This window comes from Vanacampus margaritifer, chromosome 3 (genome assembly GCF_051991255.1).
Source record: "Vanacampus margaritifer isolate UIUO_Vmar chromosome 3, RoL_Vmar_1.0, whole genome shotgun sequence".
Classification (NCBI taxonomy): domain Eukaryota; kingdom Metazoa; phylum Chordata; class Actinopteri; order Syngnathiformes; family Syngnathidae; genus Vanacampus; species Vanacampus margaritifer.
The window spans coordinates 20,415,009-20,442,696 of NC_135434.1; the positions used below are offsets into that span (position 1 = coordinate 20,415,009).

The 27,688-nt window shown below is 39.1% G+C and overlaps 1 protein-coding gene across 4 annotated transcripts; it reads right to left on the bottom strand.

Moving 5' to 3' along the window:
• Positions 1-491: 491 nt before the first annotated feature.
• Positions 492-26,399, bottom strand: msi1b (musashi RNA binding protein 1b). 4 transcript variants are annotated; one of them, XM_077560868.1, is made up of 15 exons: positions 26,108-26,398; positions 25,835-25,875; positions 25,358-25,439; positions 25,133-25,217; positions 19,406-19,447; positions 17,697-17,789; positions 12,810-12,858; positions 12,227-12,309; positions 10,806-10,923; positions 8,927-9,007; positions 6,124-6,180; positions 5,857-5,919; positions 3,795-3,928; positions 2,502-2,547; positions 492-2,422 (listed from the first exon to the last, which is right to left on the bottom strand). In XM_077560868.1, exons 1-14 carry the CDS (start codon positions 26,164-26,166, stop codon positions 2,506-2,508), a joined length of 1,029 nt encoding a protein of 342 aa, XP_077416994.1. In that variant the 5' UTR covers positions 26,167-26,398; the 3' UTR covers positions 492-2,422; positions 2,502-2,505. The 4 variants fall into 4 exon arrangements, with proteins under 4 accessions (XP_077416994.1, XP_077416993.1, XP_077416997.1 ...); XM_077560867.1 differs by having other exon boundaries at positions 3,795-3,949; positions 26,108-26,397; XM_077560871.1 differs by lacking the exon at positions 6,124-6,180 and having other exon boundaries at positions 26,108-26,399.
• Between the last annotated feature and the right edge of the window lie 1,289 nt (positions 26,400-27,688).

Sequence of the window (27,688 nt, forward strand, 5' to 3'; positions counted from 1 at the left end):
CAGAACTGCTAATATTCGAAGTCGACAAACATTACAGTTTGTAATTAAAATGACAAAAGAACTAGAAAGTTTTGTTGGGCAAAATATGGAACTGGGTGAACATTTACTAAAATTAAGATTCTGTGGAAGCACAACCTGGTTTGACAGAAAATGTTAAATAGGATAATTTCCGAAAAGTATTTCCCTGTGCTTAATGAATCTGGATAATGCAGAAAAAAATAAAACAATAACCAGTTCTGTATTTTTCTTAAATGTGGATGTTTGGATTCTCACAAAATGTATTGGGAATATTATAGAATAGCACCCAATACTGTACAAAGACAGATTTAATATTTAAAAAATGTTATCTTAAAAAAAAAGAAGTCAATAACAATGAATGATTTGACAGAAAAAAAAATCATTATTACAGAAAGAACCAATATTGTCCACAAAATAAACATTTCTAAACATTAAGACAAAAGTTCATGTGCAAAAATAGCCAATAAGTGGAATGTTTTAAAATAATTTATTAGGAAATTTTAAAAAGGTTTTTATTTTCTCCAAAGAAATAACATGACAGGAAAGTGAAATGCTGAAAAGGTTACAGTATTGACATTTTTTTTTTCATCAAAGACAGCATCAAAAGTAGCTTGCAGCAGTTTGAATGAGTGTATACGAAAATATGACAATCATCTATTAAATGTGGAGTGCTTTGTTCTTCTGCCCTTTAAATATTGGCCAGCCAGTGCAACATCCTATTCACTTTGTTCATAATTGTTTTGGTCTGAAAACAGCCGTCACATTGCTTTAGCTGTGACCTCCAGTGGATACGCGTGAGGGATGTAAAGGTGACTAGGAAAAGCCACCTTTAAAAAAATAACTTTGACAAATCTGTTAATGTATTATTAACTCGTTCAATGTCATTCACTGCCTTTGAAGACTATAGATAACAAAGATTCATTTTAACAATTTCTATTAATTTAACATATTTTTACTATTGAAGTCATGCGATTAATTACAATTAAAAATGTTCATTGGCTGATGCAATTAAAAAAAAAGATTATTAAAAATTAGGGGCGTCATGGGATTACAATTTTTAATTGTAATTAATCACATGATTTCACTAGTTAACTCCCGATTAATCACAAATTTGATATCTGTTCCAAATGTACAATTGAAAAAAATCTAGGTTTTCATACTCTTGTTAACAAAAGTGGAAACATTTTTTTTTAACTAATAGAAATAGTTAATAAATGTTTGACGTCTATAGCCGTCAATGGCAGTGAATGAGTTAAGAACTCTAATAAAAATTTCACATTTGCAACAGAGGTATTTCCCGCAACCAAAAACAGCATATGGTGCATATTGTATCATAGCTCAACGTTTAGGGAATCACCTGTAACACACAACCAGCAGAGAGAAGCGGCACATCAGCATGTTTGTGTCTGTGTGTGCGTGCACGGCTGCTCAACAGAACACTCCTTCATCTTCTTCCGCAAACAATATTCACATCTTCAAAATCACAGTTCAACAACAACATGACCACGTAAGAAAACAGCATGTTTTTTCTTCTCCCACGTAAGGAGCATTTTAACGTGCATGCGTCCCCACTCCTCCCCAAAAATCCCAAGAAAATAAAGACACAAGCTCCCTCCGCTGATCTCACAGCAGCTTTTCAATGAAATAAGACTCAAGTGACAGAAAGAGAAATGCCTAAACAAATGTATGGCTGGTCTAACAATGACAGACGTGTGTGAAGTGAGATGTTCACAAAACTATAAAACCGTCAAAGTTGCCAACATGTCAAGATTGACGAGAAGAAGCAAACTTAGCGCTTCTCCAAAGCCTCCCAGATCCTAAAAGTAGCTGCCCCCGCCCTTGAAGCCCCCAACAAAAGTCATATTTACACTATTTTACAACATAGTACAGCTCAAGTCGATCAAGTGTGTAACTGCAACCAATGACCTGCTCACTTGCTTCATGTATAACAAGATTTTGTTAAAACCTACCAAGATATACACGTTGTGACACATTTTCAACAAATAGAATTGATCACAAATTAGTTGTTAATATTCATTATGAACTTCGGACAGTTTTTTTTGCAGTGCAGTTCGTAACCTTCACTTGGAGATTCAGGTTCAGAGGTCAAATAACCTGGTAAGACAAATTGCAGCCATCGCTCAAAACGGCAACATAAAACATCATCCCAAAAAAAGTAACACTAAAATACAGCATCTGTGTGTGTTTTTGAAACATTTCAAAGAAGGTTGATTTTGCTGAGGTGCCAGTAGTTGGCTGGGTTGCTGTGATGTGTGTGTGTGTGTGAGTGTGAGAGATGGGGGTTCAGCCACCCCCGCCACGACAAGTGGACAGAGCTCGGGCCAGATCAGCTCCAAAGCACCTTCAGCTCTCTCCAGCTCTCTGTCTGGCAAACAACTCTTTACTGAAATGCAAACAGGCTGCATTGGTCAGAGGTCACATGCAATCATCAGGCCTCGTTACGTGTGCATACAACAACTCACATTCTCAGTGGTAGCCGTTAGTGAAGGCCGTGGCGATCAAGGGGCCCTGTGGGAGGAAGCATGAAGGGTTCACGTTCACTTCTTTCAAAGCTGCAGCATTTGGCTACGAAGGACAAAATTTTGCTTTTCTGTGTTGTGTTAAAGTATGAGTTATTTGAAGGTTTAAATGACCATAACCTCATTTACGTTTGCCCATCAATGGCTTTTCACATTATATGTTGGCATTACGCTACCAGGCTTTCATTAGATTGAATTAAAATATATGGTTTAGTTGAACATGGTGTTTGAATATAAAATGTTTAATTTTCTTTTTTAAATCCATCCATCATCGATCCATCCTTCCATCAATCAATCAATAAATCCATCCTTCCATCCATCTGTCCATCCATCCATCAATCCATCCATCCATTCATCAATCAATCAAAAAATCAATACATCCATCCATTCTTCCATCCATCCATCCATCTATAAATCAATGAATCCATCCATCTATTAATCAATCAATAAATCCATCTATCCATTCATCAATCCATCCATCAATAAATCCAACCATCCATCCATCAATCAATCAATAAATCCATCCATCCATCACTCAATCAATAAATCCATCCATCCATCCATCCATCAATCAATCAATAAATCCATCCATCCATCAATCCATCAATAAATCCAACCATCCATCCATCCATCCATCCATCCATCAATCAATCAATCAATAAATCCATCCATCACTCAATCAATAAATCCATCCTTCCATCCATCTGTCCATCCATCCATCAATCCATCCATCCATTCATCAATCAATCAAAAAATCAATACATCCATCCATTCTTCCATCCATCCATCCATCTATAAATCAATGAATCCATCCATCTATTAATCAATCAATAAATCCATCTATTAATCAATCAATAAATCCATCTATCCATTCATCAATCCATCCATCAATAAATCCAACCATCCATCCATCCATCAATCAATCAATAAATCCATCCATCCATCACTCAATCAATAAATCCATCCATCCATCCATCAATCAATCAATAAATCCATCCATCCATCACTCAATCAATAAATCCATCCATCCATCAATAAATCCATCCATCATCAATCCATCCATCCATCCATCCATCCATCCATCAATCAATCAATAAATCCATCCATCCATCCATCAATAAATCCATCCATCCATCCATTCATCAATCAATCCATCCATCCATCCGTCCAATCTCTTCACTGCTCATACACTTGTCCAAACTTGACGGACGGTTTGCGCCGTAGGCGGCAACTCACCCCAAGGCCATGGCTGAATCCAGTGCTCGGGGCAGGACTTGCAGCACTGAGGTAACTGCTGACTGCCGACTCCTGAGCAGCTGTTCCATAAAGGTCCGCCATCGGGCCCGGGCTGCTGGTTCCCAAAAATCCAGCTGTGCGAGATGGGGTAGAACCTGAAGGTATTGTAACAACAACAGAGTCAAGTTGCAAATGACTTTTTTAAAGGAGAATCAGACTCAAATGTTTTGGGTTTTTTTGGGGTGCACATGACTATTTTCAGGGAGGGAATGTTAAAAAAAAAAAAGCCCACCTGTATAGACCATTCCACAGGTGAACAGGTTAATTGGAAACAGGTGAATGTCAAAATTGGATATAAAATGAGCATCCGCGCTCAGTTGTTCACAAGCAAGGACGGTATGAGGGTCACCACTTTGTGAACAAGTGTGTGAACAACAATTTAAAACCCATTTTGAAATGGCTTGGTCATAAAACCATCAAAAAGCCCAAAACAGGTCACAATAGCGCCTACGGGTGTTAAATAAATTCAGGATGTTTGTCATAAAATTGCAAGAAATTAAGGGAATTCATCATCTACGGTCCATAATATCATCAAATATTCTAAGAATATGGAGAAATCCTGTGATCTTCAACCCTCAGGCTTCTTTGGGCTTGAACTCATCTGAGATGACACAAAGTTGAAAAAATGTGCTGTGGTCTGACGAGTCCGCAAATCATGGACGTTTTGCGTGTCGTGTGTTATCAGCGCAAAGTTTAAAAAAAAAAGTGTTTGTGTTTGAACAGAAAATATATTGTGTTTTTAGTGTATTCAACTATATACAGTATACAGGTAGGTTGGGAAGGATTTGCAAAGCATTGAATAAAGTTATTGTTTAATGTTAAAATATTCCAAATTCATTGGAATTGGGGTTTGTATAATGTTATGGGAGTTTTCTGAAAGTATTGATGTTATCCCTCATAATTGCTCAAACTGCTGGAACAAGGTTTCTTGTTAGGTGCATCCTTTGGTAACAATTGATGCAGGTGTTGAATTAAAGAGGCATCTTATTCATTAGGGGTGTGCCAAAAAATCGATTCTCATAAGAATTGTGATTCTCATTTAGTATGATTCAGAATCGATTTTAAATGTCCCAAAATCGATTTTTTATCAAAATTATTTTATACTGTCTTGCCTTTGTGTGTGTGTGCCTTTATTTGGAGCGCTGTTCATGTTGTACCCAATTTGGCCACTTAGGGGCAGTGTGGTTCCACGCGGTCTAATACACTGTTAAGTTGTAGCCACATTAGAGAGTAGAAGGAAAAAGTCACAATCAAGTTATTCCAATAAAAGTAGTTTTTTTTTGCAGTGTAGCCGTTCTTTTGAGTGATAAAAGTGCCGCGAGTAGCGCGCTAATTAGCATTAGCGAGTCAGACTGGAGTAGATCATTACAATTCCTTGCACATCTATAGATTGAAGTAAAAATCATTGTCAATCAAATCATTTTGAATCAAAAATCGTTCTTAAGCGAAAATCGATTCTGAACGAATCGCAGGCTCAAAAATCGGAATCGAATCGAATTGTGAGACATTCAAAGATTCCCACCCTCTATTATTCATCTTAATTTCATTGTGAATGTATAAATGCATACATGATCACTGTTCGATCAATGGTCTCTATCCTTATAGTGTCATGTAAATATAATTATGGACAAATTTGGCACTGAAGCACTAAGGACCAAGCTAAATTAAAATCTTTATTATTTTATCTCCTATTTTTGAGTCCATGAAATTTGAGGTAATGTGCACAAATTGCTCTAATTCCTAAATTATAAATGACCGATGCTTGTGAAAGCAAATATATAAAAATGAAAGTTCGAACTTCACATCTTGATTGAGTTCAAATCCATTCTGGCGGTGCCGGCAAAATAAGAAAGGAACCTAACCAAATGCTTCTGGACATAGTGTTTTCGATAAAAAAACAAAGAAACAAATAAAACCTCACCACACATAAAGGCAAAGTGAATACTCTACAATGATATGAAATAATTACGGTCGAAATGGCAAACATTTTCGAGAGTCTTACCTCTGACTACTGCTGCTGCCGCTGCTGCTGCCGCCATTGGACCATACGCTGTGAGGGGAATGGCTAAAGACAGAGAAGGTCCACATTCAAAATGTAAATTAAATATTAAAACATGAGCGTAAAATATAAAAGTGTGTGTGGGTGTGTGTGTGTGTGTGTGTGTGCGTGCGTGCGTGCGTGCGTGCGTGCGTGCGTGCGTGCGCTAGTGGGGTGTGTACCAGACTGGCGACGTGCTGCTTGTAAAGTCTGACGGAGGGATTAACTGACCTGTGAGTTCAGGGGGGTGGGGTGAAGTCAGAAGGGGAGTCCTCTCTAAGTGGAACTCTAAAACAGAAACATCAGAGTGATTTTGAGTCCTAGACTCCACCTTGGAGAGGCACGCAAAGGACAACACAAACACATGGGCTGGAATACACCCCGGTGGCGAGGGTGGGAAGTGCGGAGAAGTCAAACTACAGCATACAGGACTTGAGGAAGGAGAAGCAGGATTTAGTGGATGGTTCAAAAGGACATATTCAATGTGTGCAGTTGTGCTCATAAGTTTTGTTGAAAGGGGATTCAAATGAACTCATTCACTGCCATTGACGGCTATAGATGTCAAAAATTAATTTGAACTATTTCTATTTAACATTTTTTCCCCACTTTTGTTAAAAAGAGTATGAAAACCTAGAATATTATTATCGTACATTTAGAACCGATATAAAATTTGTGATTAATCGTGAGTTAACTAGTGAAGTCATGAGATTAATTACAAAAAAAATTAGGCCCTTCATTTTTAATAATCTTTTCTTTAAAAAGAAAAAAGAAAAAGAAAAGATTATTAAAAATTAGGGGCGTCAGGCAATTAATTTTTTTAATCATAATTAATCGCATGACTTCACTAGTTAACTCATGATTAATCACAAATTTTATATAGGTTCTAAATGTACAATAAAAAATTCTAGGTTTTCATACTCTTGTTAAAAAAAGTGGAAAAAATGTTAAACTAATAGAAATAGTTCAAATGAATTTCTGACGTCTATAGCCGTCAATGGCAGTGAATGAGTTAAACCGATCATTAAATAAAAAGCAGACAACAAAAAAATAAAATAATGAGACACTCTCCATTGAGTCATCAAGTCATATTAAAAAAAAACAAAAAAACCCCGATATTTTAAAAATGATGCCAGGGTATATACTGTAAGCTTAAAAGCACAACTGTACATATCGTACAATTCACTAATACGGACTGATGATTGATGTGTGTGGAAAAAAAAGGGCTAGACAATACACTGTACCACCTTTCATCTCAAGGGATATGTTCCAGAAACACCCGGAATAGGTGAAAATCCATAACAGACAGTAGACAGGCCATGTCAAAAACTTGTCTTAGTTTTACCCAAATTTAAACACATTTAAACTTACAGTATTAAAGTATTATAACACATCGTCCATGTATTTGCACATACAAAAAAAATAAAAAGCAAAAATGTGAACGATTTGTAATGTCTGTGTGCCTTTAAGAGGCGGGGCCAACCCTGATAGGGTGGCATGTGACGACAGCAAATGTGAGTGTATAGGTGTGAGCTGTGGCTGACAGCAGTTTCTCCCCGAGTGTTGTCGTCGTGTTTACGTATTTGACTGTACTCACAGCACTCAATAAAAAAACTGACTAGTGCATCAGCGACCGTCACTCTCCTTTCCTACATGTATGGGCATCACAGTAGGTAGGTTCTAAACTAGGTTGTAAACTGTAAAAACGATTGCTTTAAAAAAAAAAAGGAAGCAGTGGTGTGCACAATGGACTGCCATATAGCAAGGGAACACTGCACACGTCTGAACACTTTGTCACATAATACGAACACGCACGTTCACAAGCAAGCGAAGCAGATGCGAATCCACTCCCTGATATTTACAAGCAGCAATTTACACCCTCAGTGTAACTTGTTTCTGTAAAGACATGTTTTTTCTTTTCGGGAGACGCCAAAATTGGCGTAGTTGTTCAACCATTAAGATTGCATCGTCAAAGAGAGCAAAACATTTTCCACACTTTAGATTGGTCAATAATTTGTAAATAAGTAACACCCGTACATGCGGACTGACCACTAGAATAGATTAGAAACAAAATATTAGATTTACAAAATTGTGACATAATAGGATTTGGCTATATGTGACAGTGAATTGCTTACACACTACACACTATAGTTAAAAAAAAAAAACTCTTGAAAAAATTAGCACTGTTCATAATACAGGCTCAACTAATTTGCTGCCTAAAGAATGTGCAACGTCAGCTAAGGGAATCGGAACTACTTCCACGCTAACAACTCCTACAGGCAGCATTAGCATGCTTAAATATGACACTGGCAAAGAAAAAAACACAACATTCAAAGAGAGACTAACGATAATATATATCTATTTTTAAATCGGCGATTAACTCATTCACTGCCATTGACGGCTATTGACGTTAAAAATTAATTTGAACTATTTCTATTAGTTTAACATTTTTTCCACTTTTTAACAAGAGTATGAAAACCTCGAAAACATTTTTTTAATGTACATTTAGAACAGATATAAAATGTATGATTAATCATGAGTTAACTATTAAAGTCAATAATTAATTACATTAAAAAAAATTATCACCTGACGCGATTTTAAAAAAAAGAAGAAAAGATGAGTAAAAATTAGGAGCGTCAGGCGATTAAATCGTAATTAATTGCAACACATTTTATATCTGTTCTAAATGTACAATAAAAAAATATAGGTTTTCATACTCTTGTTAAAAAAAGTGGAAAAAAATGTTAAACTAATAAAAATAGTTTCAATGAATATTTGACGTCCATAACCGTTAATGGCAGTGAATGAGTTAATTAATTGATTTTTTTTTTTACTACAATCAATCAAGTAAATTTAGTCAAACGCCTTCTGAGGTGTGAATAGGATTTATCTTGCTTTTCTTTCAAATGAACCCTCACCAAGTGAACCCGAATGTGTGCCGAATCACTCTTTTCTATTTCAGTCCTGCTTCCCACTGAACGGTTGTGAAAAGCAAATTACCATCACGCATCATGATGTGAGTGGGTGTTATGTTTACCAGGAAACTGGTAGGTATATCCGGGGGTGATGCCTGCGTAGCTTCGACTGGTGTAGGTGGCAGTCTGGAAGCTTGGATAACCTGTGGAGAAAACATCGGGGATGGAATTGACATGCAATAACATTCACAGTATGAGATTATGTATCTGCGGTACACCATCAGAAATACAGTATGAGCAAGGCACTGCAAAATAAAAAAAATAAAAAAATTTGATGGGTTAGTGGTAAAAAGAAAGAACAATAATAATAATAAATAAATACATGAATAAATAAAACAAAGCTGATCAGAGTGGCAGCATCTCAGCTGACTTTGTTCCAGAGGTGGGCGCACACCGACCGATCTGGTTACCAGCCAATCACAAAGGCACATATAGACAAACAACCAATTACAATAACATTCACGCTTAAGGACAATTTAGTCAACAAAAACCCACACAAGCCCACATGACCTTTACACAGAAAGGCGGAAACTCCCAGCTTTTGGACTGTAAGGCGGATCATGTGCCAAGGTCACCATGCCGCCTTAGGAGAACCATTTCTCCCTAATTTGTTGGAATTGAGATGTTTCTGGGGTTGGTGAAAGACTGCTTGGTAACCCGGTGGTTAGTAGGTGATGTCTGGTCGGTGCTGGATTTCACTTTCCTTTCTTTTCTTTGATCCTTCCTCGGGTCTCCTGACAGCCTCACGACTCTAGCTGGATTCTGAAGTATTCGGTTTAGGTGAACGGTATGGGATTTTTAGTAGGTTTTAGGCGAACTAATACGTACACGCACACGCACACATATACAAAATAAAAAAATAAAATAAAAGAGAGCAATGATGATGACATGTCAAATTGGTACAATTACCGAATGAACAATACTGAGCTCTCAAAGAAAGAAAGAAAGAAAGAAAAAAAGAAAAAAGAAGGGGAAAATCATTTCATCCAAATTTGGAACGGCATTCTGGAGAATACATTACACATTATTTGTATCTACAAGTAAGGGATTTTTTCTTTTGTTGATACTCCACAAACTTTGATGGAAATTGGAAGGTGACAAAAGATGGATATCGTGGGCTTGTTAATCCTGGTACATGTGATATTCTATACCTGTCACTTGTTTCTTCACAGGATAGTCATACAGCTAAGATAACTGATTTGAAAGCAAATCAGTAAATAAGCTGCAGTTATCTAAATGAACAGTAGGGGGTAGCATTAGCGTGCCTAGCTAAAAAACGAACAAGACTGCCCATGTAAACTCTGAGATCAGTCATTTTGAATACTTTGACTATGTCCCAAGACTTTATGTTCTAGGTAGGTAGTGTGAGGAGGTAGAAATGATAGAAAAGGCCATTTAACTACTTTTAGACATTCATGCATGTTTTATAAAAGACTTACAGTAAATGTGTGTCACTCAAGGGACTTTCTAAGCATTTCAAATGTGACATGGGGCATATTTAGGTCAGATTATGTCCTGATCCTGACTTGGCATTCATTTCAAATAATGAAAATGTTCAAATGAATGAATGGCCATTACTATAAAATCATATTGATTTTGTGTTATATAAATGACATTGAATTGAACTGTAGCGAACTGTATAATTTTTCCGCTATAAAAAGGCATCCAGGAATCACTAAATAAAGCCTAAACTCTTCCTACGAAGCAGTCTGTCTTGGCACCCTTGCCACCTCACTGGGTGACTTCTGAAGTTTACATCAAGATGATCTAAGCTACATGGTGATGAAGCAGAAGAAGTAGTTAAGGAACCCAGCCTCATTTTCACGATGCCTCATGTGACCTTCAAAGCAGCTAAGGTCACGAGTGCAGGAATAGCTTTTAAGCAGCACAGATGAGAGAACAGCTACGAGATCCTTCCTGTTCTGATCAATAGGAACCTACCCAGCATACCAATCCCCAGCATGAAGGCATCCATTCCATAAGGCATCACCCGAGAGCGCCCCCTGGCCGAGCCAGTGGGGGACATCACCTCCTTGGGTTGAGCTTTCTTGCACTCCACCTGTTTCCAGGGAAAGTACAGTTAGGCAACACTTTTTTCACTGGACTAAAAATAGACTAGACTGGACTAAAACCCTCATTCCTAAAAAATAGGTGGGACTAAATCAGTATGTATTTCTGTCGACTAATGAAGACGAGATGAAAATGTACTGCACTGCATAAAAACTGGGCTAAAATATATGGACGTTTCAGTTCATGAACAAAAACGAGACGTATAATTATCTCTCTGCTAATCTGTCACTGTGACACTGTCATGTGACACACGCACCCCCTTTCAAATCTGCAGCTAGCGAGTGCAACATGCACAAACACATGGGACAGACAGATGAGGTGGATTCACACTGAAAGGTAAAAAAAAAAAAGAAGGTAAATTATAGTTATAATGTAACATTAATCCATCGCCTATAACATTCCAACTATTACCGGTATGTTAATAATCCGACCGCTAACTGATCGCTAACTTACTAGCTCATAGCATGGAGCCATAGAAGCCACTTGTTGATATACTGTAATTGTGTGTGAAGTAGCTTTTTATCAAAAAGATGAGAGAAAATTGTATGTGAAATAGTTTCAGATCCGAAATGTTGATCATATTTTGCTGCCAAAAAATATACAGGGGTAAAATGATTGTTTTGACTAAATCTAGACTAAAACGTTGACAGTTTTTGTTGACTAAAACTAGATAAATAAAGCGCTGTCAAACGATTACATTTTTTACATCAAATTAATCACATTTTAGAATTTTGGAAAAAAGGCTTTTTTATCAACATTTTTCCCGCCAAATTTGAAGAGCACCAGGTTATGTGTTAATTGTTTTGACATTCAATGTTATGAGGATGTCTTCAAGATTTTTTGATCCACTGCACATGCTCATCCCTCCTCTCTTTCTAATCAGTTAATTACTTGCATAATTAAAAATGGAGAAAAAAATATTTTGACATGAATAAATATTCTAAATGTGATACGCAAACATTTATTAAATGCTTTACTTTAATGCATGTAATTATGTTTATTGCTCAAACACAACCTGCGCTACTTTAAATGTCACGCTAAAGGATAATCTATGGTCAAAATTAATAGTGCGATTAATCTGCGTTAATTCATGATTAATGAGAATTTTTTTGTGATTAATTAATCAGCACTAAAAATATATGTTTTCTTGGACTAAAATAACGACTAAAATGCTAGCTTTATAGTTGACTAAAAATGGACTCAATAAAAACGGGATGAGGTTGACTAACTATGTTGAAACTGGACTAAAACTGAGACTACATTTAAAAATGGCGGCTAAAATGAAGTCTCACCATTTTGTTGTTAATCTCATGGAAGTGGATCTCGCAGACTTTCTCCACCACATCCTCGTTCTCAAATGTCACAAAGCCGAACCCTGATGAGGAGGAGGCAAGTGCATGAGGGGGAACATTTCACACAATAATAGAGCTCAGACAGTATGCCTTTATGCACACTGCTACAGCTAATAGTCCAGAGTAATCAGTTGTAATAGCTGCTTAACCCCCCTCAATCACACGCACGCGCACACAGACACTCATACACCCCCCCCCCCCACCCCTCCCTTCCTGGCCAGAAGGCCAGGGCAAAGCTGGTAGGTAGGCTGTCATAATCGATCAATCCCGGGGTGGGGAGGAGGTGCTTAAGGAGGCTTTATCCTGATCCTGATTAACGGACTGGCTAATTAGACTAGCCCCGTTTGTCTCCTCCAGCTCAGCCCACAGGAAGGAGCTCTGCAGGGTAGGTGGGGGCGGGTGGGGGGGTGATCAATAGCTATCCAGGAAGGACTGGAGGAAGAGTAGTAACTTGAGGAAGAGGTTAAAAGGAAAGGTAGGAGTTGTGGGGAGTGAACAGAGTGAGGAGGTCAGCCCGTCTCACCTCTGTGTCTGTTGGTGGTCTTGTCGAACATGAGCATGGCATCGTCGACCTGGAGGGGACAAACAAGACGGTCAGTTTTACATGACGCTCTCGCTCCCCTGCCACACGGCATATTGCCTGACCTCAGCCCTTCTCAAGTTCTGCAGGGAGGCTCTGCAACAGATGGACAGACGCAAAGAGAAAGAGGAGGAGGAGGGGGTGGGGAGGGGTCGTGGTGGAGGCAGGCGGCAGGTTATGAAAGAAGAAGCAAAAAGAGGAAAATATGGAAGGCCTTGCTGGGTATGTGCCCAACACACATAATGGGTGGCATGCAAATGCTGGAAGTCACTGCTAAAGCGCCTGCTCACAATCCTCCTCACAGAGCACATAATCTGCCCCCTTTCTACCCTCCAAAGTTTGACATTCCCATAGCAACTGTGCAAAAAAAGTGCTCATGAAAGGGCCCAAAGCCGACATCAAATATGCTTCATGAATGCAGTAGTGGGAGAGTGCCAGTGAGACAAAGCGGGACACAAAGAGAGAAACCAAAGGTGAATTTCGGAGGCAGGTGGAGCTTCGATGAGAGAAGGGGGAAAGGGGGGTTGATAGTGAGAGGAACAGGTGGAAGAGAGTACACAGAGCTGTAAGAGAGTCGCAGGAAGGGAAAAAAAAAGATTGGGTCAAAGTGGAAAGGGAGGAGAAAGAAAGGACAAAGGGAGAGGGAGAACAAAGAGGCCTGGAGGTTTTGTTTGTTGGCACACTCAGCCATAATTCCTTCTCCTCTTCTCTTTTTGACCTCTCCCACAAGTCCGGCCTCTCTTTGTACAGCATAGACAACAAGTACAGGTGTCTATTCTATTCATACACAACCAGAGTTTCTGATGTCAAGGTCGGCCTGCACCTTTGCTACCTGTTTGCGTTCACTCTAATCTAGAATAACCTTCTTCTTTTTTTTTAAGCGGACACTCAGCCTGGCCTCGAGATACTTAGTTTACTCAAAAATGCGATACATTGTTAAAAAAATTTGTGTGTAGATCTTTTTATTCAGAATTTTCAAAATTTTTGAAAAACACCGATGTGCAACATACAACAGGCAAAAACACCAAAAGATTACCCACATTGTAACAATTTTAACGTATGCCTCCTCTGTATGGGTAGAAAATAAAACCCAAAACGTAACTGTCTAAGACTTCAAAATTCTTACTTGATGCATGAGTAAATAAGAAAAAATTTTGTTCCCGTGACCAGCTTCTTTTTTTTTAAATAAGTTGAGCCAAGATCGAGCCTACACCTTCTGGTTTGGCAGCGCAGAACGTTATAAGTGAACTATCAGGGCCACCGGCACACCTCAGGACCATATTTGAACACTTAGGAAATGATGTACACAAAACGCTGACCTACTTATTTACAAAAATATATATATATTTTAAATATAGCACAATATTAATACGCACACACTAAACCTTTTTTTTTTTTTTGCCCTACACACCTTGCGATTTACTTCAACCTAAAAAGAAAAATTCTGCAGGGATATCTTCTATGCGCCCCACTAGTCTAAAAACGGCATTCTAATTCATATTGTGTTTGTTGAATATGGATTAAGCAGCAAACTCCACACGTTTTTATCCATCTGAAGGGGCGGCCATTTTGCGGCCCAGGTAACAACCAATCACGGCTCACCTATCTTATGAGTCTGGTTATGTGATGTTTGCAAGCTGATCTGCGATTGGCCATTACCTGACCAACTATGATGTCATTTTCAGTCCACAGCAAGTGGCAAAATGAGATTCCTATTCCGCAAACGCAATACTAACCAGAATAACATGTTTAGACTTGCGTGGCTGCATAGAACATATTATCATACAGAAAATTCTTTGGTTGACTTCCCCTTTAAGTCTGCGCATGAATAAACATTTGGTAAATTAATCAAGAGTGTGCTCTTGATCTATAATAAGTGCACTGGATGCTGCAGTGGATATGATCCATACTGGCGCGTACTGTATGTGTATGCCAACAGAGAGCGAGCGGGAGAGAGAGAGTCTGTGAGTGTGCGTGGCGCCCCAATGGCAATTTGCCTACAGAAAGGTCAAAGGTGAGTGAGGAGTGTTAATATGAAAGCGGACCTCAAATCATGGCATCCCTCCACCTAAATGTTGGCCTATCACATGGAGCAGGGGTGCTCAAGTTGGGTCCTCGAGAGCCCCTATCCAGCCTGTTTTCCATGTTTCCCTCCTGCAGCACAGCTGAATCTAATGAGCAACTAATCGGCAAGCTTTGCAGAAGCCTGATAACGATTCTGATCATTAACTCATCCACTGCCATTGACGCCTATTCATTTGAACTATTTCTATTAGTTTAATAAAAAATTCTATGTATGAAAACCTAGAGAAAAAAAATTATTGCGCATTTAGAACCGATTTAAATTTGTTGTTAATTGTAAGTTAACTAGTGAAGTCATGCGATTAATTACAATTAAAAAATTTTGTCACCTGACACTCCTAATTTTTAATCATCTTTTCTTTTCTTCTTTTAATCGTGAGTTAACTAGTAAAGTCATGCAATTAATTACGATTAAAAAAAATTATCACCTGACGCTAATTTTAAATATATTTTTTCTTTAATTAATTCACTGCCATTGTCGGCTATAGATGTCAAAAATTCATTTTAACTATTTATTTTAGTTAAACATTTTTTTCCCACTTTTGTTAAGAAGAATGTGAAAACCTACAATTTTTTTATTGTACATTTAGAACTGATATAACATTTGTGATTAATCGTGAGTTAACTAGTGAAGTCATGCGATTAATTACAATTTAAATTTTAATCGCCTAACGGCCCTAATTTTTTATAACCTTTTCTTCTTCTTTTTTTTTCAAATCGTGTCAGGTGAATAAAATTTTTCATTGTAATTAATCACATGACTTCAATAATTAACTCACAATTAATCACAAATTTTATATCTGTTCTAAATGTACAATATATATATTATTTTTTAGGTTTTCGTACTCTTATTAACAAAAGTGGAAAAAGTGGAAAACTAATACAAATAGTTCAAATTAATTTTTGACGTCTATAGCCGTCAATGGCAGTGAATGAGTTTAAAAAAAAGATTTAAAAAAGAAAAGATTATTAAAAAATAGGGCCATCAAATTTGTCATTGTAATTAATCACATGACTTCACTAGTTAACTCACGATTTTATATCTGTTCTAAATACTTTCATACTCTTGTTAACAATGTGGGAAAAATGTTAAACCAATAGAAATAGTTCAAATGAATTTTTGACGTCTATAGCCGTCAATGGCAGTCAAGGAGTTAATCAGGTGTGTTGGTGAAGAGAAACATGGAAAACAGGCTGGATAAGGGCTCTCGAGGGCCGAACTTGAGCACCCCTGACATAGAGCATGCTCTGCTTGTTTCATCGACCCAAACAAGTTTGAGGCCAAACGAGGTGCCTCACATCTGTGTCAAGACATCCACGACACACTTTGTCAAAGAGTTGTGATCTCACAGTAAACAAAAGAGAGGCCAGAAACTCCACAGTAACAAGCGGGAAAAGCATCCCGGAGTTTCTTGTTTTAATGCCGCAAAGTGTGTTAACTTGCACATCATTGCTCAATATTTCAAACTGTGAGCACTTTAATGGTGTGCCGCCGGACAATATTCCCTCTTCTCCTTTTTTTCCCACCTCTCATCTTCCCTGTTATCCCCTGCCCATCCCTCTCCGCACTCCTTTGTCCTCGCCATGACGGGACACAAAAGGTCCAGTGAGGCAGTCTAATCAGGAACTTCCATGGATGGCTGGAGCCCACATTTCACCGGCCATCCCTCGATATCTCTCTCGGCGAAATTCATCTCGCCGCTATGATTGAGATGGGAGCTAAGGGAACCAGGAGGCCGTACCTTTGGCACCGAAAATAATGTGACACCCTGTTGGAGATATGATGGATAGCAGACAGTTTTCACAGGTTTGACTTTGAAAAAGTTTGGAGGATTTGTGTCCACCTGTTGGTGGAAAGTTTGTTCGAATTCACGTGAAAGCTCCTGTATGGCGGGAACCTAAATTCATAAAATATTAGCCTGTCTTTGTAGTGAGCTTTTGTAAATCTCCCCCACACCCCATCTTTGCCCCACTTCCCTCTTTTACGCCTCCACAAACCTCTCAATCGAGCCCTCCCTCTCTTTGCGGGCCCATCATCTATTCTGCGCACTCCGCTTCTGATAAAACACCACTTTTGTGTGGAAAGATATGAAAAGTCACCAACACTTGTAAAAAGTAGCCTCTGGTCAAACATTGAGCAAATATGTCAAATGAATCAACTTTATATCAATTATTTCTCAACTCAAGTTGACCCCCACCAAACACACACGCATGCAAACACCCCCGAAAAGCACCTCGTCCCTCCTCCTTCAGAACAAAACCCCCTTACCCACAGAATTACTTAGGGACAATGGGCAAGCCAGGTCACCACGGTAACGGGTCAGGAGGGGGTTGTGGGCAGGAGCAGCTGTTACATCAGATTAATTCAGATTCTGATAATCCCTCCTCCTTCCTCACCATCACCATACACTGGCCACAAAACTTTTTCACCCCCCACCTCCTCCCCTCTGCACTCTTGCAGGATCCCCCAACTTCGCCTGCTGCTCCCGCGGGCCCTGAGGAGCCTCTCAGCCTTTTTAGTTTTCCCCGGCGAGCCTCTCCAACAAGCGCGCTTTACCCCCCCCCCCCTGCGTTCTCACCTTCCACTTCACAGTAACTCCTTCGCTTCCAAGCACTCGTCGGTTTTCTCTGGCAAATTAATTTTGCGATAACTGGCCATTGTGGCGGAAAAGGTGATTTGCATTAGAATGACTTTGTTCACCTCGGCGTATCGACGAAGGCTGCGAGAGCATTCCAGCAATCACTCACCTTCCCAAACTGGTCGAAGTATTGCTTGACATCTTCGATGGTGGTGTTCACCGACAGGCCTCCCACAAAGATCTTCTTGGTGCGAGTCACTAACTGTCAAGAAATTAAAACAAGAATTTGCTAAAATCTCTTTTCACTAACTTCTGTTCTGTTATTGTATTTTATAATGTCAAGGTTAATTCTAATTAGAAAATACATTTTGGGAAAAGGAAGTGCTTTCTTATTGTAGCACGTCCTGGTGTTGTTATTTAAAGTTGCTTTAACGTTGCTAATTTTCTCAACGCACGATTAATGGCCTGTACTGGAAGAATTCCACACGTCCACATGAAAATTTAACAGTAATACATTTAATAAGAATGCATATATTTGTGGAGATTGGAGTTAAGTCGTATTTTATCATTTTAAAAATGCGCAGAATTTATTTCATGTTAACGATTAGATAGCTCAATGCACCGAGCTGTCACCAACATCTTCGATTATGCCATCTAGTGGCAGAAAAATGACCTTGACACAAATCAATATCACACTCGTTTTTACGAGTACATCTTTTCAATTTTAATGAATTATGAAATTATTGTATCAATGACTAAAAGTTGCAGTCATATTTCTATTAGTTTAACAATTTTTCCAATTTTATGTTAACAAGAGTATGAAAACTTTTTTTTTCACTTTTATGTCAACAAGTGTATGAAAACTTGAAAAAAAATTTTTAGACCAGATATAAAATTTGAGATTAATTGTGTGTTAACTATTGAAGTCATGCAATTAATTATGATTAAAAATGTTAATTACCTGACACCACTATAAACATTTTGAAACAACAATTACATATCCAAAACCATCCTAAAAAAAATATATTTAGCTTTTTGGTACAAGTATATGAGTACATTTCAGCCACTGGAAGAAAAAAAAACATCTCACATACTCATCCGTTACATCAGTTTTGTATGTGAGCTGATTTAATTTGGAAGCCACTTTGTATGTAGCAAACACAAAGGCCTGCTTGGGTACAGCCTGCACTTAACACCTGTAATTATTTGGGGCTTTTCGAACAGGATTGGTCACACGGCAGCAGGACAAGCAGCATGTCACCAAATAATCTATTTTCTTTTTGTTAGACTGATCAAAAAAGAAAGAAAAGAAGGTTCCATAGAGATTGTTATGGCTTTTAAAAACATCTGACCAGAAGTTGGTTGCCTGGATGCATTTCTGTTGGTGCTTAGTGGGAAAAGAGATGAGCCAGATTTACAGCTATGACACCGGACAGCATGTTCTCACCACGGAGCTTCATTACAAGCTTCTGATAGTATTAAGTCACACAGTCTGCAGAAGAAGTAATGCTTCTCTAATTCAGCATTTTATTTAGCTAATTAATGATTTCATCTAAAAATGATTTCTTTCTTTATTTTCACATTCCTCTAATTTTTTCATAAAAGGACCTCTATGTACTTTATTTTTATTTAAAAAAAGAGAGAGAGAGAAAGAAATGTCACTAAGTTATTCTTAACTTAGTCAGATGCCAACTCGTCACCCCACAAAATCGTTACGATGAGACGTAGTGCACTTTTAGTTGCTATTACTAAAAATAGATCACCAAAGTTGCGAGACTTGATTAATGAACAATCACATAACGGTTCACATAACGTGCAAGCTATAACCCAAATAGTGCCTGATAGTTCCATGAATTGTTGATATTGCATTTAACTCACCTTAGGCTGAGCCCTCCGGGGAAATGCGACTTTAGGATCAATCTATAAAAGATAATACAGAGACAGAGAGGTCTGTTAAAATAAGTGACGTGTCGTAAGGGGTGTTGCTGGCCTGCCGGGTGCACACACATGCACCATTATCATTTTGATAATCTTATGAATTAACATTTCAATGTAATACCTGTTTTGTTAATCAGTGAACAAAGCCATGCAGGGATGTCCTTTCCCTGTTTCCAGCCTTTTTTAATAAAGATAACCTTTGGCGATGGAAATTGATCAGATTGAATTGATACCATTATCGATTCTGCTTATCATGCTATAACACGTAGTTGTTGAATAAACAGTACTTTATTGCAAACAGTCTGCTGGTAAAATACAGGTAGGTCATATAGGAAGAATACACCATACAATTTATATGATGTTGTTTTGAAAACACGGTCGTCTGTGAAAAAAATTAGGAAGAAAAAGAATGTTCCTTTCTATCGTTTGGTCTTGTTTGAGTTTGACACTGATTGGCATCCAACAGTGAGAAACACAACAATAACAATAATAATCTCTTTTTTTTTATGGCTACATGCAGAAAAATGGAAGAAAGCAAGGGCTACTTTTATTCAACATTAATGTGTTGATTAGGCAAATAGTAGTAGTAGTGATAGTGATAGCAGCCGAATCACATTCAGAACCCAAAAATTTGCATACTATAGTAAACTGCCACATTTTAAAAGAGTGACCTCAGATCACTAATGTGATATCTTCATTAATAAGACACAGCAGAAAGTGGAAGAAACAATATTTTCCTAAATATAAAATTTGTATCTTATCGTATCTTTGTATTTTAGCCGTAAATACTTTATTTGCATCTTTGCATATTAAGAAAATCTCTAACATATATAAATCAATTTATTGCCTTGTGAGCAGTGTAAATTTGTATTCATTTATTTATTTATTGGTCCACTAAAAAATGGATGGCAGGCCGCAAATGGCCCCCAGGCGGTAGTTTGGACACCACTGCTCTTATGTAATCAAACAATTTGTTGCCTGTTTTTGATTAACCGACTGATATCAAATCAAATCAAGTTGAAATAAGCACAGGGTACATTTTAAAGTTAATTTTTTTTTAATCCAAACAAATTTTTAAATTAAAGTTTGGGATGACTACCAAAGTAAGTTATGAGAAAATCATTACAAAAAGCGACAAATAATGCAGAAACCTTTGAATGCCATAGACAAACCTTGATTGTGCTTTTTTATTCCTATACGTCGTGTGTGTGTGTGCGTGTGTGCATGCGTGTGTGTCGCGGCGCTCAGGTGGAATGCCTGGGAATGTCCAGCGAACCCCTGCCTCTCTCGTCACCACCATGTGACATGTGAGCTCCTGGAATCTCACACGGGTAGCACAATCACAAACCCGCCTCACCTCGGTGAGGAGAGCCTGAGAGCAATCGGGGGAAGTGTGTCAAGAGCGAGCAAGCGCGAGAGGTGGCCAGGTTGAGGAAGACAGGATAGAGGAGAGGGAGCTGTCAATCACACCACAGCGACAGTAGATCCACCACATTTTGTTTGTTTGTGTTAGTTTGTTTTTGCCTCCTTCAGCTTGTGACGAAAACTACGCATGGCTGCCATTCCGGATGTTTCTCTGCTGGCTCCACTTATTGTTTATTTAAATAAAAATGTTAGAGAGAGCATCACACCATGCCATGAGAACGTCAATCTAGACAGGTTGCATTTGCGTACGTCTATACTGATCTAATAAAGGTAGAGATCAACTAGACTACTCCACACTGTGCCGCCGTTACACTAACAGATGGTGAGGCGGCACAGCGCTAAGATTAGTTTGCGACCATGAGAGGGTAAAGTTAAACTACAGTACAGTAGAGAGCTAGAGCCTCTATGGTAAATCACATGCGTTTACCAGAATGAGGACGACAGCGTGTTTCTACTTGAATACGACTCCAGATTGCCACAGGTTTTTGTTTCTCTTCTAAAGAGTGAGAAGACTAAAGGCTAAGACTGGAGGACCAGATGCAGAGTCTACTGTTTAGTTTCTATAGTGGCTAGACTACTCTGATAGTCACCTCCGGTCACCAACCCTCCTGATGGCCAACACTCCTGTGCACATTCAAAAACAAACAGACACACACAAACAAACAAAATCAAACAGGGCAGCACGCAGCACATGAGCGGGAAGGAAATAGTGGACATTAAACAATGACTGTATTAATGAAAGTGATGTGTGTGGTGGGGAAAAGTGTTGAGAGATGAACGCAACATTTGAAAAAAAAAATGGAAAAAAAGTTGAAAGTAGCACATTTTCATCCCAAATAGTGCAAGCATGCAGCTTGAAGCCTCACACGTGCAGAGATGTGACCTTACTGCAAGGTAGGAGAGGTGAAGCTGGACGTCGTTGCGAGAGGTTTAGGAAATCAGAGCAATCCCCTTTTGCCATCTCAAATACACATTAAAGGACCACACACGCACACTACACCTGAAATGCCAGGTTGTGTGATATACAAATGAATGGTAATTGTATGAAAATAATTGTAAAAAAAAAAAAAAAATCTATATATATATATATATAAATGTATATACAGTGTATATAATTATAATAATTATTATATTAAAATAAATAAATAGTTGATAACAGATCATTTTTAATAAGAACTAATTGTTAATTAATTAAAATAATTAATAAAAATAAATAATAAATAATTAGCTAGTAATTAAAATAATAATATAATAAATAATTAGAAGAATTGTAAAATAAATAAAATATAATACATAAATACATATTAAATAAATAAGTATCAGTCCCTCTAAAACGAAAGCCAATTAAAAGAAATGGATGACGTTATCGGATTGAGCAGCCCAGAATTACGCAAATGTCCTTGGCACGCTGGGGGGGACGGGGAGGCGGTGGGTGAGTTCATCCTACTTGAACATCTGAATTTTATTTAGGGTTAATTGGAGGCACTTTAAATGGTGGCAGGCGTGTGCTGACTCCAATTTAACATGAGTTTGAATGTGATTGGTTAATTCTGAACACAACCACATGCCTAGTTATACTCTCCAACCATTTGATCTCAGTTGTTATTGTTCCTTCCCCCCATTTTTTTTTATTTACCCGCCCCAATTTTACTTATTTTTACGTCACATTATTGGTGGCAAACATTTGTATTTATTTATTTATCTTGGTCTCACTTTTTTTTCAAAAACCTGGCATTTCAAAAGGGACTTTCCTATCCACTGTACATCCTGGCTACCGTATGCAATAGTTGGCCTGACATAGGAACACACTCCACGCAGCATGCTGATTGGGCAGCTCTCAAAATCTCTCGAGGACCAGCACAAGCCTGTTGACGACAATCCTATTAGTTAGGAGAGCCACACTAATCGCAGACAGGGGTCGCTCCCCCCGTCGCGTTTCTGCCGTGGCGCTGAAATAGTTAACGAGACCTCAAACAGAGCGATGTGACTGCAAACTTTGTTCAACAAATGTGCAGTTAGCATCGGGCTAACCCATTTTAGAGATGGCAGGAAGCTGAGGGCCAAACTCAAAGGGTAGTGGTTACACGATCTCCGCATTACACTTGCCACTATCTGTGCCTCAATAAATTGTGTATTTGCTCGGCAGCTTCACTGCTGTGCAAAGGTCCGCTCATTCCAGCAGCGCCCGAGCGATTCAGTCGGTCACAGCATGGCACATTCTTTGTGTTGCCACTGGAGAACCTTTTCTCTCCCCTCGCTAACAGGATAACCTGTCTGTCTGACGGAGGGGGTGGAGGTAGGATGAGCGGCCTCCGAAAAAAGTCCTCCTCTAACCCCTTTGGCTGATCTAGAGTTCTCTAACTTCAAAAGGTTAAACGGCTCCAACTACCACCATCCACTGCTGTGTCTGACCAAGTTAAGCAACATTAACACTGCAAAAAAAAAAAATCATCCTCAATGTGCTTATAGTGAGACAGCAGGACTTGATGACCTTCACTCTCCTTGACTGTGCCTGTTTATACTCTCTTGCGGACGCCAAGAAATAATTGTAAATGATGTGCATTGTTATCGGCCTCTTTTTCTTTTGTGACAGAGCCATTCTTCAACTGTGGGGAAGCAGGGGGGGTCACTATGGAAACCAACCCCATGGCGATTTAGTGGCGTCCAACCATGGTGGCACAGCCCTTGTCCCTGCAAGTGACACTATAGAGCCCAAGGGATAACTAATAAAAAAATGGCGCTTTCATTCATTAAAAACACATTTCTCTAGCCCTTCTTGAAGTTTCTGCCGCAACTTTTTCTCTCTAATTTTTTCACCAACTTCCGTTGGTGCATCATTCAATAAAAAAAAACCTCAGAAATTTTAAGTATATTTTACAAGGGGAATTTGGAGTACATTTTACCAGTTTATTCAAATAAAAAGTTACTCAAGCATTGAGGAACGAACCCCTGACCTTCAGCTACAGTATGTCGTTGATATTTGTCAACTGTGCGCATGTGAAGCCTTTTGAGACTCTTGTGTGATCAACTCATTCACTGCCAATGACGGCCATAGACGTCAAAGATCGATTTTAACTGGGCTGGCAGTGAATGAGTTAAGTGCTATATAAATAAACTTGACTTGACTTGACTTGAGACAGCCACTCTACCACCTGAGCCATGCCACTCGTGCTGTTTGCCACTATACTGCATTGCTGGTGTGTCCAAAATGAGACCAAAAACCGCTTCCTTGGAGGTACAAGGATTTCGCCCCACACCATCAATACAGTAACACACAGCAAGAGTGGCATGGCTCAGGTGGTAGAGTGGCGTGTGAGTCTCCCCACATGAAGGTTGTGTGCTTGCTCCTTGAGTAGCTTTTTTTCTTTTTAAATAAACTGGTCAAATGTACTGAAAACACTCCTCGCAAAATTGACTTTGAATTTCTGAGTGAAAAAACGTTACTATTTTTTAAAGTAAATATGACTTTTTTTACAGTGATTCGGAGCACATTAAGGGGGCAAGAAGTACCCTCTCCTTATTTCAATATAGTGACCAACCCGCCGCCATCACCACTCCCACTGAAGAGAGAGAGAGAGAGAGAGAGAGAGGTGGGAGCAATGGTCCCTATGGCGACCAACGGAGTCGCATTGTTCCCAAACTGGCCCACATTCATCACTGACACACACATACACTCTCATGCGCGATTAAAACATCCCAAGTTAGGGTTGTGCAGGTGGAATAACCTGCCACGACTTTATCACTTTGGAAGTGTTACAAGGAGTTTATTTGGTGCAGCCGTCACACCTTGATGGGCTCAGGTTGCATTTGCCCATTCTGCTGTGGAACTTTTATTCTGGAGGTCATTTCCACCCCTCGGGACAAGAAAAGAAAAGGCAAGACAGAGAAGAAAAGTTTGCTTCCCTCTGCGGAGAAGCAAATGCAAGAATGGCAAAGGGGGAAGTCACCCAGCTCAACTCCCCTTGTTTCTATGGAAATTGACACCGGGTGACATTTTGCTGAATGTTTGGCAGAAAGCAAAGAGATTGTCCCAAGTGTCTCCGCTGTCACTTTATCATGCAAAGCATCCCAATCTGAGGAACGGCGGCAGTCAGTCACAATGAACACTGAGAACATCGACCCATAGGAAACTTTAGTAAACACAATCAAATGCATGAACTTTAATAGCACGGTATTAGAAAACCCACTAATCAAACAGCGGCCAATGAGATTAGCCAGGGAACGTAAAGACAGAGAACTCACTGTTTTAGAGTCCAACTCATGCCTGGTTTGGGCCAGAACTTTATCCACGCCAGCCTGATCCACGAAGGTGACAAATCCAAAGCCTCTGCGGACATCGGGAGGGTTGCGGGGGTGGTGGGGGGCGTATTAATGACATTGAAAACTATGTCGACGCGTAATGATATGTTATGAGCAGTGAGGAATCACGGACGACAGATAAACTTTCAGAGCAGACGCCAAGCTCACCTCGAGCGCTTCGTAACCGGATCTCGCATCACCATACACTCCTTCACCTCGCCGTACTTGCAGAAGTACTCCTTCAGACCCTCTGGGACACAAAGCAACAACAAGGGGACACATTAGTGGAGAATAGTGCTGCAGAGGAGAAGGAAATATGAGACCAATTTGTATTTTTCACCAAACAAAAGTAACCAGGGATTAAAAAGGATTAAGTTAAAATCACCAGCAAGATTCCTGTCATTTTTTTTTTTATCACATAATAACTAAATTAGGAATAACTCATTTTAACCAGTATATAAACCAACATGCAGAATCATTTTTTGCCATACTACTTCTGAATGGGTGCATTCATTCAAGTCCAAGGAAAAAGTGAAAATAAACAAATTCAGCATTAGCAAGTGGAAATACTAAGAAATGGACATTTTCCAACAAGTTCATGAGTCTTTGCCCTAATCCACGCAGACATTTGAGAAGATCAAGTACCTTGTGTTGTTTGCCAGCTGAGTCCACCTATGAACATTTTGCTGTGGAAAGAAAGAGAATATTCACATTTGCAAAAAGTGGGACTCAGTAAATTAAATATTTGTGTGCTCACACAGCACAAACAAAGTTGTTGATGAAACTGGAGGTCGGTGTATGATCAGTAAATGTGACATGAAGCCTCCCAGCGTGGAGGTGTGTGCTGCTCAGCCTCCACGCAGAATGCGAGGCTTGTTCAAAAACAACAACAACAAAAAGTTTTCTTTTTGAACTTACCAGGGGTCGTGAGGGGAGTCCGTAGTGGACAGGGTGCCCTGGCTCCCTTCCGTGTCCATTCTGTGTCCTGGTTGTGTGTGTGCGGTGCGGGTGCTGCGCCGAGGGTGTCCGGGGCTGAGGCGTGCGGGGGAACAGGCGGGCAGTGAGTGAGAGGCTCAGGGCGGGTTTGGCCCGTGGCGTCAGAGGGGAGCGGGCCAGATGCGAGCTGGGACAGACTCCACCTCCTCGTCGCCCTCCACTCCGTCCACGCTGCTGTCTCTCCTTCATCCCTCCGCCAAGGGACGAGGCGCCGCCGCGAGGCAAAGCCAGAGTAAGTGAGGAAGCCACTTCCGGTGTGAACTTGCAAAATAAGAGCATGTTCACGCCGTTCCACAGGTTGAAATATATCTCGAATGAATTGCGTTTATAGACATTGCAGCAGTATAAGGGGTAGATATACTGTAAATGTACTGTAACTGATGAGCTGTCAGGGTCATCTGGTCTAAAAATGATCAAAAATACACGCCTAATTTTACAACCTAAATTCTTAGATTTGTACCATGAAATTGTATTAATTAATTCCCAATCATCTGTTGTCGTCATTTATTTTGTAGCGTCTCTCGTGGCTTTGCTCGTTCACTGTAAGCTACTGTATGGGATGTTTTTTTTTGTTATTTTAAAAAATTATTATTAATTATGTTTCGTTTTCTTTAATTGTTCTCTTTATATTCTAGCCTCTATGACGTTCTGCATTGTCTATATAATCTGCCAATGGAAGGCCTTGAGAATCAATAGCGTTGGCTACTGTAACGTAAAACTATTGAAGCAATGTGCTGTTTCCTCAACCAATTGGATTTCAAATCCGCAGCAACATTCTACTATCCTCTGATTGGTTGGTCAGACCAAGCCAAGTTTGACTGTCATAGCACATCTATAATGATTTGCACACAATAATGCATACATTGAATAATCTGCGTCTTTGGTCAGTTTAATGTATTTTTATTTAAATCCTTTGTTTTTGTTATGTCATAAGATAAATATTGATTTGGAACAGCTCCAAATGATGTACACGGCACCGTTATATGCTGTTATATATTACATTGTTGCATAGTATTAATCCATTCATGTTCCATACAGTTTATCCTCATTTTCGGGTCACGGGAATACAAAATAATGAATGGTTTCTATTGCTTGCAAGGTGAAAGTGTTGGTAATATGTTAGGAGTCGGATTAAGTCAGGTAAATCCTTCGAGGGCCCATGTATACCAAATAAACGGCCAACCACTGAATAATTTGAATGATCAACACTCCCCTACCATAATATTACACTGAGTTCCAAATTATTAAGCATGCACTTTTTTTGTTTATTATACAGAATACATTAAAACTTAAAGTCTATACATTTTTTAACACCAACAATTATTTTAGCTTCTATAATAATGGGGACTTTGTTGGACAAAATGGCATGATGACAGCTGTATTTTCTTGGCCAAATTACTCCGAATAGTGTTCCAAATGCATTCAGATTTAAAAAGAAAGAAAGACAAAAACTACTGAATGTTGTAAAATAGACTGCCGATCAAGTTGCATGTTAACATCGGA